At 40.1% G+C, this 14086-nt stretch overlaps 1 protein-coding gene across 3 annotated transcripts in view; it reads right to left on the reverse strand.

Moving 5' to 3' along the window:
- Positions 1–1880: 1880 nt before the first annotated feature.
- The window catches only part of LOC111871119 (glutathione hydrolase 7), a 57992-nt gene continuing 45786 nt past the window's right edge, over positions 1881–14086 (reverse strand). For all 3 annotated transcript variants that reach the window (XM_023863957.1, XM_023863955.2, XM_023863956.1), the window contains exons 2-9: positions 12954–13210; positions 10216–10367; positions 9602–9817; positions 7086–7258; positions 5161–5466; positions 4603–4732; positions 4202–4512; positions 1881–2381 (exon numbers count right to left, since the gene is read on the reverse strand). In XM_023863957.1, coding sequence (XP_023719725.1) covers positions 2209–2381; positions 4202–4512; positions 4603–4732; positions 5161–5466; positions 7086–7258; positions 9602–9817; positions 10216–10367; positions 12954–13210 — 1718 coding nt within the window. In that variant the 3' untranslated portion in view covers positions 1881–2208. The remainder of the gene's footprint in view (positions 2382–4201; positions 4513–4602; positions 4733–5160; positions 5467–7085; positions 7259–9601; positions 9818–10215; positions 10368–12953; positions 13211–14086) is intronic.

The raw sequence follows: 14086 nt of genomic DNA on the forward strand, positions 1-14086 counted from the left end.
CATCCCCATTCCTTTTCTTCCAAGGCTGTGCTTGCTGCATCTCCTGTTGTTTCGGCTACTCCTCTTGCAGCGACTACTCTCCAGCCGTTGCATCCAGTGTCACGTGAACTCTGCAGTCTCGCAAGTGATGACACATACCCCCACCCCTTCCATTATTACACAACGCTCGGTAAACACTCCCATCGCCTCCCGCGGTGACGTAACAGCACTTTTCACAGTGACATAACAGGGGAGGCAACAGAGTGTCTTCCCCAGATACTCCACAGGAACCATGACAGCCCTGTTAAAAACAGTCAGTAGTTTGTGCATGTCAGATGCCACCACTAGAAACAGCACCACCTGACATTACAATAGTGAACACAGCTGTCATCACAATTAACAATACTGACAGCAGCAGGTACAATGTCAGCAGCCACCAACATTACAATTTGGGCCTGCAGTTTTGCATTCCACCTGGTACTGTTAGGGTAATTCAGGCAAACAAATGAGATGTGCGGGTTATGTACCATGCATATGGAAATATTTGGATGAAAAATCTCATTAAGACTTACGCACAGATAACATGCTGTAGTCTGAAATTTTGAGACTGTTGCTGTTCCCTATAGGTTCTGACTAAGTTTAATACTTATCTTAATACTACGTACACAAAGTGATTCTTTTACATCATGACATCAAATCAAGCCCGACACTACCTGCAGAAAGATAATGGCTTTGGCAAATATTCAAAGAACCAGAAGTATTTCTGATGAAATTTTAAAACTAAATAAAGGGAACATTTTATAACACACATAGGTGATATTACATCCTGTAAGTCGCTATCACTGACTAAAAATTGAATCACTGACAGCACTTTCTAGAACAGCAGTGTTGAACAAATTTGTCACTTGCCATATGTGGTGGACAGGTCACTGCACTGTGGTAAATGCATTAATATAGGACAATAATAATAACTCTGAATTTGTCAAATGCCAGAGCCAGGATCGTGCAGTCAGTATAGCAACAGGCTATGGGCTGAACAACCAAGGGGTCAGAGTTCAAGTCCCGGTGGGGACAAGAATTTACACTTCTCCATGTCGTCCAGACTGGTAAAGGGCTGGTATGTGAAGCTGACCACTCACCTCTGAGTGCCAAGATCAAGAAAACGTGGGTCTATGCATCCACTCCCCCATACACCTTGACGGCATAGTGCTTCATTAGTTAAGCACAGGGACAACTTTACCTTCATTTGTCAAATGCAGTCTCAAGGCAACTGCAGCATGAAAACTTGAAGCTGAACCTAAGCACAACCATGAGCTGAGTGCTGCTGTAGCCTGCATTTAAGGGGGAGTCTAAAGCCACATGTGCTTGTTCAGATGCATTGCAGAGGATAACATGATCAGTGGATGTGATGTGTCAGTCGTTAGTAGCAGTTGCAAGCAATGAGTTGGAACACCAACCCACATTTTACTGTGGACTCAAATCACAGTATGAAATATCTACCTAATTACTAAGACATAATGTGACAAATACGGTAATATGACAACCACATGCATGACAAGCTTCAAATTTCTATTAGAAAACATTGTTCTAGATGTTCTAGATATAACAAAGCTCCACTTTTTCAGACATGCTCTCTCTTCTCTGTTGCTCTCACTTTGGAGCATAGGACAGTTTTCTCAAAAGCCAGACCACAGCCCGGTACCAGGCCCTGGCATCAACTACACTGGGACCTTGCCTTATAAAAAAAGAATTTACCAGGCCGTGGACTCACAAAGGTTTGAGAACAACTGGTGTAGGGCGTCCGTCAAATGCTGTTTCACTTCAGTTTCTTCATCCCAACACAGTCAGTATGACTCCTTGGACAGGGAATCAGTTGGTCACAAGGCCACTACCTACACAGAACAACACCAACACAGAATAAATGCAGCCACACATCCATGCCTTGATTGAGATCAGAACCTATGATCCCAGTGCTCGAGTAAACGATTTAAATTTTTGCTTCCCTAGTGTTTAAATTGCCAATCACAGCGGTCACGCAGTCTAAGACATGAACTGTCATTACTCACTCGAGCACTGTAGGTAGCGGCCTTGTAACGGGCTGATCCTCTGCCCAAGGAGTCCTACCAACTGGCTTAGGATTAAGAATCTGAGATGAAACAAAGTGTTTCACATGTGCCCTATGCTCCAAAGAGGGAGCAACAGGAGAGAGAGAGAGAGAGAGCGTTTAAATTAAAATCGAGACGATATGCCCCCTCCACGGGAATCAGAATGCGATGTAAGATCATCCCCAATTTTCTCCACAATGTTACAGCTCTGATATGGTTTGGACAGACTTTCCAGATGATAGCCATACTTTTCAAGAGACTCCTGTGCGTTCTTGCTCAGTGCAGGTACATGGTAATCTGTAAGAAAGTAAAAGAAAGTTAAGCCTTTCATGCACACAGATAACATGAAATGGAAGTTCCTCATAAGAGGTAGGATGGGGTACTTATGGTTACCTGCCATACAGTGTAAGTGTATGGGGAATGGAACAAATATGAAAGTAGTCAATAGCGCAGCTGGAAAAACGCTTCCAATGCCAAAGTAGGTAGGGAAGACATTTTCAAGCCAAGAATTGGGAATGAAACTTTACAAGAAATTACCAATGACAATGGAGTTAGAGTAGTTAACTCTGCCACATCCAAAAATCTTACTGCCAAAAGTAAGATGCCCACATCGTAACATTCATAAATTTACTTGGACATCTCCTGATGGGAAGATGCACAACCAAATTGACCATATTGTGATAGATAGGAGACGGCACTCAAGTATGCTTGATGTCAGATCATTCAGGGCAGCAGATAGTGATATTGACCACTACCTGGTGGTGGCAAAGGTTAGGGAAAGACTGGCAGTGAGCAAACAAACAATGCACAGAGTTCATATAAACAGTTTCAATCTCTAGAAATTAAACGAGGGAGAGGGTAAGGAGCAGTGTCGTGTTCAAATCTGAAACAGGTTTGCCACTTTGAAAAACTTAAGATACTGATGTGAATATTAACAAAGCTAGGGAAACTGTTAGAGAGAATATCAAAATTTCTGCCACAGAGAATCTAGGTTATTATGAACTGAAGAAGCATAACCATAGTTCAATGACGTATGCTCAAAATTATTAGATCAAAGGAAACAAACCAAATTGCAGTTAGGCAAACAGAAATTCATACAGATGAGCCATTAGTACTTGATCCTAGCTCAAGTGAGGCTGAAATTATTATTGCAAAGTTGAAAAGATATAAATCGCCAGGTAGTGATCAAATTCAGGCAGGAGGTGAAATATTTGTTCTAAGATACATTAGCTAATTAAATTTATTTGGAATAAGGAAAAATTGCCTGATCAGTGGAAGGAGTCTATTTTTTGTACCAGTTCACAACAAGGGTGATATAAGTGACTGTAGTAATTATCATGGGATATCACTTCTATCAACTTCATACAAAATTTTATCCAATATTCTTATCTCAAGGTAAAGTCCATATATAGATGAAATTATTGGGGATTATCAGTGTGGGTTTTGACGTAACCGATCAACTACTGATCAGATCTTTTGCATTTGTCAGATACTGGAGAAAAAAAGGGAATACAATAAGACAGTACAACAGCTATTTGTAGACTTCAAGAAAGCCTATGGTTCAGTAAGGAGAGAAGAATTGTACAATATTCTGATAGAGTTTGGGGTGCCCATGAAACTAGTCAGGCTGATTAAAATTTGTTTAAACGAAACGTATAGTAAAGTCTGTATAGATAACAGTTGTCTGATAAATTTCTTATCCAGAATAGTCTAAAACAAGGGGATGCTTTATCGGCACTCCTTTTTAACTTTGCTTTAGAATATGCCATTAGAAAGGTCCAGGAAAACCATGTGGGACTGAAGTTAAATGGGACACATCCGCCGTTGGTCTATGCTGATGATGTGAATCTACTGGGTGATAATGTAGATATTATAAAAGAAAAATACATAAACTATAATTGATACTACAGTAGTAGGGAAGTTGGTCTAGAAGTAAATGCAGAAAAAATTAAGTATATGTTGCCGTCTCTTCACCAGAATGCAGGGCAAAATCATGACATAAAGGTAGCTAATGACAGTGTTAGTTATTTATAGTTATGATTTGTAAGTGGTCACTCATACACATGACAATACATACAATTCTCTTTGTAATAATTAAACAATGTTAATATGGTCACCTTCAATAAAAATACTATTATTGCCATGTGCGATATGGAAACGAGGAGCCTCCACACTCCACGTCACATTCATGTCCAATACAAGGAGATGCGACAGAAGCTGGGCTGCCAGTGCCACATCCGCTGAGCCAAGCACCAATCTGCGTCCACATATACGTCTCTTTTCTGTAGCAATGACAGGTGTACTGAACGACATTGGTCGCTTGCCTGGAAATGGGCTATTCTTTCCCACTCCAAAGTTGGTCAGTGCATTATTCAGTATAAAACCGTCATTTGTAAGCAACTGTGAACCAAACCATGCATTGAGACCACTGAAAGAGAACCAGATCATATGTATTTCAGCATGGAATTCAGCAACAACACAAATAAATCAATATATGTTAAGATGACGAAAATCCCACCTTACAACAGAGACATAAATATCATTCAAGTCCACTGCTGCAACATGAGAGCCCACAGACTGTGTCAATTTTCCCAAACTGACTTTACCTCTATCATTATCATATTCTTCATCCTGGAAATTTGGATCACCTGAAACACAAAATGTCTGTTTCAATCTCTTTACTGTCCATGTGATGTATTAATATATGAATATTTATGATCCTATTGTGTATTAATGTAATGTGAAGATGTCCCCACACATATGGGGGAGTGAAGATGAGTGCCCAGCTTCACACTCCGACTGCTTTACCTCTGAGAAAGAGCCCCGTGTGCCCACTGAATAGGGGATAGGAGTCTGATTGTGCCCAATAGCTAGTCTGGATACTGTGGAACAGAAAAAAAATCTATTTCTCCTGCCGGGAATTGAATCCCAGCCATCCAGCCTGTAACCCTTCTCTACACAACTGAGATCCTGGCTCTCGCTGTTGCATACTAGCCACATAAATTTGATGCAAAGAAGACATAAGAGGTAACTGTCTTATAAATATGAAATTCCAATAATTTATGTAGATTATTACCCCAAATGCCAAGAAGTGCCCTTCTATAAACGTTTTCAGATGCATTTGCCAAACTGATAATGTTCAACGGAGACATTCCATGTCCACCTCTAGAAGAATTTAGAGCAGAAAGCAATTCCAGGGTTGCCAATAAAGCTGGTCCTCCCGATGGGAGGTCAGGAACCAATACACTGAAGTCAGCAAATGTAGCTGTCAATGCAGAGCGCCTTACTGCTTGGTAACCGGCCAGATCCTGTTCAGTCATCTTGCCTCCTGCATTTGCGACAGCAAGCAAGACATTTCTTGCAATGCTCCCATTATAAAAAACTGAAAAATAAATGTAATCACAGATAATCAGTGAGGCATATACAATATGCAATAATTCAATAATTTTTAACCAAAGTCAATGTGTGAAAACTGAGCTCCAGTTATAAATAAAACCACATACACTGGATTTAACAAGTATTAATTTTAGATTTCTGTTGGCATCATCCAGCTCATGCTCCGTGCGGTTTCGTCATTATAAGTGCACACCACTACTAATAGAATGCTTAAAACATCTGCACACTAATGGAGAGTGAAAAGTTACAATTCATCAGTTGTCATCCAACCAGAATATTTTGTGCAGTAATCATGTTGTTATTTATTATCCTTATAACAGACTTCCAGGATCCAGTGATGTAGGAAGCCAGTGCTGTAAACTGAATGGCATTAATTCATAGTCACCATGAAACATCTCCAATGAAAGGAGATTGCAAATACATAGACCTGCGTTCACTCCAAGCAGCATACTTTTCATACCATGCTTCAAAAGAATATTTCACAACAGAAATAAATTGTTATAACATACTCCAGTACCAGTCAGAAGAACTATGACCACATGCATGCATTCACTTGAAAGAGTCACGACAATTTTTCCACTCCACGCACAGTACTTCTCACTATTTCTACCACCACTCCCATACTTTTAAACACTGAAAGTTGTCTGGATCTGTATTCTGAACTTTTACTGGTTATGGATACACCAGACTTGTGACACATGTACAAACAAAAGAAGCCAATATTTTATAAGCATTTTACAACAGGATAACACCAGCGCAGCAGTTTTGTATGCAACAGTGTACACCTGATGGCCAGTTAGGCCAAAACATGAGTTAAATAAATAATAAACAGACAAAAGAGCCTCAAAGGGGGAATTCAACATATGGACAGAGGTGCATAGAGAAGGTGAAGAGAGAATCCTAGAATTGAAATACACAGTGCAGCTGGATGCGTCAATACACCATAATGAAACTGTTGAAGCCTAGTACCAAATTTCATTTTGATGAGCACTTTGCTGCTGCTGCTGATGCTATTATTCTTTCCCCCAACTAAAGATAAATCAGTTCCAGGCTTGAACATTCTCCTGACGTTGAGAAGGGACAGCCCTTCTAATATCTGTTCTAGTTTGGGGAAGTTTTGCTTGAAATCTGCTACACTGTTAAGTTTGTTGATTCTGCAAGCATTCAAAATCTCCATGACATCGCCAGATGTGAGGGACACCAGATTCTTCTGTCTGGGCTGCTCCAACTTTTGCGCCGAGCTCTAAGATGATTACACTGTACATGTCATGTGGATCAATTAATGAGTTCACGCTGTATAATTCTTGCAGTCAGTTTCTCTTTCATTCATTTCCTTTATTTTCCATATATCCATACGGGTAACAAGCCTAGGATGTGGAAATGGTCCCTTCTAAATTAATACAAGAATGACCTATGGAGGCTTTGTTATTTGACACGACATAGACTTGAAGTCATACCTGACATGGTTGTTGGAATTTTTCCTTTTAACATTGCATCCATATGATGTGTAAATAAAGAAACTATTTACAACAGATGCAGTACCTGCTACCCATGATGTTAGTCCACCACCAAGCACCCAGCTGAAGTTGAGTATTATTTACAAACCATCAGGTCCTTTAGCAGCAATTAACTCCAATGTGGCTGCCAGTTCAGGCAGGGTGAGGTGCTGACCAGCTTCTAGTGGGGCAGCCCAGTTAATAAGTCTTCGATTGAATAATACATTCAAATCCAGATGGGCCTTCGCAGCAAAAAGAGACTCAGGGACTTGGAAGCCCGATCTGTAAATAGATAACAAGTTATATTATTAGTTATAAACATGGTAGAGAGGCTCTCTTTAACAGTTCACACTTGCTAAACTGACAACAAAATTCCTTACTATGTAACCTACATGTTCAGCACCATTACTACAAAAGGACTATTTTAAACAGCTCATATCATTCAAAGCAGTTTTCCCAAATATATTGGACCAGTCAGTGGAATTACTGTAATATTTTTCATCTGAGAATAGGATACAATAATCTTCACAAAGAATATTAACAGCATAAATTATGACAATACATCTAATTCATCATTACAACGTTCACACAATTTTTGACCTCCTCAATCTTTACTCAAATTTTTCTCAGCCTTCATGTTTTGAGGCCCAATCTGAACCAAAATAAAACCTCAATAGTAATTTTAATAACCTACAATTATACTGCAATGAGATCTAAAAGTTTGTGATGATGGTATATTGATAGAAATATCGTGTTTCTGGACGCTATCCATCGTCCTGTTTTTATTGAAAATACAACATTTCAGAGACAGAATCCAGTCTCCCAAACATTGTGTTTTACATAAAAACAGGACAATGGATAATGTCCAGAAACCCAATAGTTGTACACTGCAACTAACTTATTATATGTGGAAAACTAGACACAATATACACAAAACATTGCAGTAAAATCATTAGACTTTCTGCTTCTTACTCATAAGGCTCGAAGGTCCATCATCTGGCTGGAGGCCAGCTATCCTCACACACATTGCTGAATCCATCCAGGCAGATGATGGAACAGTACCTTAAATTAGGTCAAAATATCTTCTGCCCACAGCCTTTCCAATTCATTTACCCTTTAGCATATGACACTTAAATTCACCTGTGCCTACTCTTGGCCAGAGCTTTCGAGTTTAAATGCTCAATTCTGCAGCATGTCACAATCAAATTTGTATTTAATACAATTTTAAGCTGTTAACTTCTATTATAGGCTGGTTTGTTGCCAGAGAATTCATTTACCTATGTACAAAATTCTGAAACAACTGGCTTTATATACAGAGTTTTATTTGCATTCTCACACAATTACACATTAACACTTCTTTTCATTTTCAGTGATGATTATTGGTACATGTGCGCCATAAGCCTTTGAACGTAACTGTATATGATAATTATGCCTCGTGCATCACACCAGTGACTACGCAGAGAAGAGTTCTCAGCTTAATAGTAGCCAGGGCAGAGATTTCTTGAAGTTGTGCTTGCATTGCAGGGGGCACGCAGTAGTGTAGTTGGTTGCGGCACTATGCTACAAGCAGGAAGGTTGCGGGTTCAGGTCCTGATGAGGTCACTGGATATTTTTGAATTTTCCTAATCCTTCCAGCCACATATGGCCCTGGGGTCGACTCAGCATCTACCAGAAATGAGAACCAGTAATTTTCCTGGGGGATAAAGTGCGGCCGGTGCGTATGGCTGACAACATTACCACCATCTCTGAGCTGATTCTCTAGATAATGTGGGACCCTCAACACAGATTATGTGGGCAGCCGATACAAAGAAAATTGTATTCCAACTCTAAAGCAGTTTAAAAGACTTTGGAATTTCCTACACATAAACTTGTAGTAAGAATGTACACCAATTTCACAAATATGCTTGAACTAACTAAACTAACTCCATGGAGACGAGCCCATCTTGAGAATCTGCCAGTTGTGCAGCTACTCAAGAATTTCTGAACATTGTATGGAAACCGAAGGATCATTATCATGTTCACAGGAGTCCTCCACTGGTACCTATCTTGAGCCAGATAATCCAGTCCCACCTATGACTTGGTCTTCCTAGCAGTCTCTTTCCTTCTCGTTATCCCACCAAAATCCTACAAGCATTCCTCTTCTCCCCTATTCGTGCTACATGTCATGCTCATCTCATCCTTCATGAACCCACAGTTTAGTTATGTTGAAATAAACAAACGAACTCGCTGGTGTCATTGTCCCAGTGTGTTTCTTGCGGAGGAAATAACAGAGAAATAAACCAACTTGGATTCAAACTCAGGATGTAACAGTACAATTAACAAAACTCATGCATGTAACAATGAAACTGACAAATTTCCCAGAGTTGTACCCCCAAGAGAAACATCTTTTGTCTTTACCATTTGTTCTATGTTTTCTATGTTTCTTAATTGTTTAGGGCTGTCATAAACAGTTAATGATGGAACAGGATATAAAAGACGACAATGATGCAACACAAGGTCCGTTACACACATGGCAGTTTCATTTTTAATGGACAACGAACTACACAAACTTTTGTACGTTTGCTCCACTTATTAATTTTCACAATCATTTGTTACATACTTAGTCAATGGATTTGTTTTGCCTACCGTGCAATATGCACTGCAGGCATGACGATATCCATCCATGGTAATTTTCCATGCAACTCATGTGCCATAGCAAGTCCTCTCAGCACACCTGGCACACCCACATAACTGCCTGGTGTATGAATTGATGTATTAATATAAGCAGGTGCTACTTCACGGAAATCAATCACATCTAATACTTTCTGGTTGCGATGGCTGTATACGATCATGAATCCACCACTGAAAATAACAGAAATACTTTGTTTAATATACTGCAGCACTCAATGGGACAGAAGCAAGCTAGTATGCTCATACCTGCTATGAAAAGCATTTCCTAAGGGACTCTAGACAGGGCCAGGGCCTTGTGCTCAAATATCAGTACGCAAGTCACATCTGATGATAGGACCTTCTTTTTCAAAACTGAAATCCCTGTAGTCAGAATTTGACTTGCTGTTGTTCAAAGTGTAGTCCACAAAAAAAAAGCAGAAAACACCATTCTTCTGTTGCTTTTTATGGCTCATTACTTGGCAACGGCTGTTGTATAGTTGCTTATTTTGCAGTCATTGCCTAAAAATGGGTCTACATGCCAAAATATCTACACAGGGTGTATTAGAAGCAAGAGTGGCACTGACACTCACCCTCCTAGTCCTGTAACATGAGGGTTCACCACTCCTAAACACAACGTTGAAGCAACTGCAGCATCAACAGCACTTCCACCATTTTTAAGGATCTCTGTTCCAACTACAGAGCAGCGAGGGTTGTCTGTGGCAACGCTACCATGGGGAACAAGCTGCAAACATCAAATTACCAAATCAAACTTCAAAACTGAGAAACAGCAAGCACATGAACAATTTATACAATTGTAAAATAAACTACAAGAAATTATGTAGATAAAAGATACATCACAGAAGAGGAAATACAGTAAATGCAACAAGAATCATGAGATAGATAGTAAGTGCTTGTTGAACACAGTAATGAACCTTGGGGTTCTGTACAATTTTTGAGTGACTGCACAACTGGAAGCTTCTCATGAAGGGTTCAGCTCCATGGAGTTAGTTATAGGACAAATTTATAGGAACAGAAAGACATCTACGGAAGACAAAGGGGTGGCTTGGAAGACGATGAAACATCCAGATTCATTTGAGACATACCTAGAATACCGTGCACAGAGACGAGTAATAGAACATTACAAATACCTATGCTATGATGAAGTCAGAACCAATACAACTGGGGGAGGAGGAGGAGAATGAGAAGGAGGAGGAGGAGGAGGAGGAGGAGAAGCAGCAGATACAGAAGAAAAGACAGAAGATGTATTAAATTTGAATCGGTGGAAGCTGTTAACAACTCTAGAAACAGAAAAGCACCTGACCTAGCCAGCTTACTGGTAGAACTACAGGGTCCGGCAAATCGACCTCCCATATTTCAAAAGGCAGTTACAAACAAACAAAGAAAGATACAGAAAAAATACTTTTATTTGTGAACAACAAATACGATGCTATTTTACATTACTTGGTTTTAAAAATTATTTCCGGTAAATGGCGTCCTCCATTGTTCACACATTGACGAAGCCTTTCCCGGAAGTTGTCCATAGTTCTTCGTGTCATTTCCGGTGGAATGGCAGCCACTGCCTGGGTGATTGCCTCCTTAAGTGCTTGCAGGGTTGTAGAGCGATGTTTGCACACTTGTGCCTTTAAGTGTCCCCAAAGAAAAAATCACAAGGTGATNAATATGGAGGATCATCAGTGAAACTACAAATATTACATTCATTAAGCACAGACTGCTCCATCATAAATTGGCCAAATTTCAGGAGCATGTTCTGTAGGACATTTGGAGCATTATCAAATTTTAAGCATTAGTGGCGTGAGCCAGAACTATACTAACTTACAGTTCCTGCCTGTACATTGTCTAGGCTAGTGTGGCTGTGTTGTGTTGCAGTGCAGTTGTAGTCAAAATGAAGAATATGCCAACATGCATTTCGTACATGATTTCTGCAATGGAAATGGTAGGGCAGCTGCGGTGGAATACTGGCAATAACATCCACTTCACTTAACATATGAGATGGCACACTGAACTTTGGGGGAGAGCAGTGAGCGAACGCAGAATGTGAATAATGACAATGTGGAGAAGATGACACTCAGGCAACAGCTCAGTGAAGCCCTAGTAGAAGTATGTGCAGAATCTGCAGGATAACTGGTGCAGCAGAGACACAGGTATGGAGAATTCTGTAGCATGATGATTTTGTTTCCATCTGAATCACCTTCAAAAAGCAGAGCGCCTCTTACTGAGAGTTCATGCCAACTGTGTACAATTTTGTGAATGGCTGCACTGATGGCTACACATTCTGCATAACGCTCTGTTCACAAAATGAAGTTCAATTTATCAACATAAGGAATTCGCACTCTTGGGCACACAAAAATTCACAAGGTAGAAGAATGTCATTTTCAATGCCGATTTTCAGTTAACATGTCTTATGGAGTATTGGGAAGTGACCTAACTGAAGCACATGTTATTGAAGGATGTTTAACAGCTCCATATAACATGAATTTTCTGGAAAATGAATTACTGCTACATTTCAAGGATGCGCATCTTCCGATGTGAAGACAAACATGCTTATAACACAATACAGCACACCTACATTTTGGCAGAGCAGTCACAAAATTTTTCACTGGAGACCATGAAGGGATCTCCTGACTTAAACCCGTTAGATATCTTTCATTGGAGTAGCATGAAGAGGCTATATTTCATATACATCTCTTTATGGTATTACATTATGTCATCTAGCCAAGTTTCCACGTTTCAATTCCAGAGATTGGAATATTTGTGAATCATTTATTCTTTCAGTAATTCTACATGGTTTGGACTACCAGCTGACACTTAACGAGATATTTTTCAGGAAATATTGGCATTACCAGTAGAAGCTTTCTGTAACCACAAGGACTCAATTCTTTCCGCTGGTAATGTCACAAAATCACTATGCAGGACTATGGTAGTAAAGAATAAAACACTTGTTGACGGGAATATATATTCATAAGATTGTTATAACAAAGAGGCAACTCTGTTATGTCAATACACTTCACTTTAAGACTGTTGAATTTTGCCACATGCAGTTAGTACTTTTACAACCCTGGACAATGCAGTTTCCCCCCCCCCAACATCACATGACTATTGTGATTTTCTTGTAGTATATACAGATAATTACAGAACACTAATGGTACTAACATAAATTAGCACAATCAACAACATGGATCCCATTTTAACATGATTGTGTAACAATGTCATAATTTCTGAAGAGAAAGAACTTCATGAAGCACAAGGTGAATGTTGGTTGTAGGGATAACTGCAGCTTACACAGATAAATTTTTCCATAATTACTTACCTGATAATCTCCATAGTAAATCTGAATTGTGAGAGCTACTATCACAGCCAGGGTGAGTGCCACAAAGCACAGAACAATAATGCGAAGACTGGTACCGCTCTTATTGACAGATCCACTGCAGCACTCAGTAAGTGACCTTAACCCATGGACTTTGTTACCAGCTCCACCATTCCCTCTATACAAACTGTGCTTCAGGGGAAATGCCTCTGTTTGCTCTGGGCTGCGATATGGCCCAGGAATACTTGGTGATGGTCTATCTGTAAAATGAAAATATAATGATACCAAAAACTATGCTGGAAGGTCACCAGTTTGAATCCTGATATCATTGAATTTTTCAACTCACCTAATACTTCCAGCCACACCATGGTCCTATGGTTGATTCAGCCTCTAACAGAAATGCGCACCAGGAATCTTCCTGGGGTTTAAGGGTGGCTGGCCAGTGTGTAAGGCTGACAAACTCACTGCCATCTGTGAGCCAACTGTCTACAAAATGCGGAAGTCTCGATGTCTCACAACCCTATGGGCCTCCACAGCCTGTTACAAGCTTTCCTTGCAACAGGTCGTGAAGGCCCATTGGGTTGTGACAGGTCAAGGCTCCCATCTCTTCTAGACAGTCGGCTCATTAATGGCGGTAAGGTTGTCAGCCTTATGCATCAGCCGCCCTTTTACCCCCAGGAAAATTCCTGGTACTCATTTCTGTTAGAGGCTGAGTTAACCCCAGGGCATACTGGGGCTCGAAGGATTAGGTCAATTGAAAAATCCAATGACCTCATTGGGATTCGATTCCATGACCTTCCTGCTTGTAGCATAGTGCCTCAAGCAACTATGCTACAACATGCCCCTGTTACGGGGATAGCTTTACTTTTTACCAAAACCTATTTACAGCCTTGACTTTTTAAGAGTTCTACACATTCAATTAAACAAGTACCATGCTGACTACAACACTACAGCATGCTGCATTTTAGCATCCTGTTGCCATTCGTACATAAGCACAGCCATAATCTCAAATGCAACACCTATTTTCATCCTTCATGTGCACACCACGGCAACAAAACACCCACACCTGATAACCAGACATTGTATGGCAGAATCAACAATTTCATAAACTCTTAATTCTCTTAATTGAATGTTGG

Source organism: Cryptotermes secundus, unplaced genomic scaffold (genome assembly GCF_002891405.2).
Source record: "Cryptotermes secundus unplaced genomic scaffold, Csec_1.0 scaffold250, whole genome shotgun sequence".
In the NCBI taxonomy this organism is placed as follows: Eukaryota; Metazoa; Arthropoda; class Insecta; order Blattodea; family Kalotermitidae; genus Cryptotermes; species Cryptotermes secundus.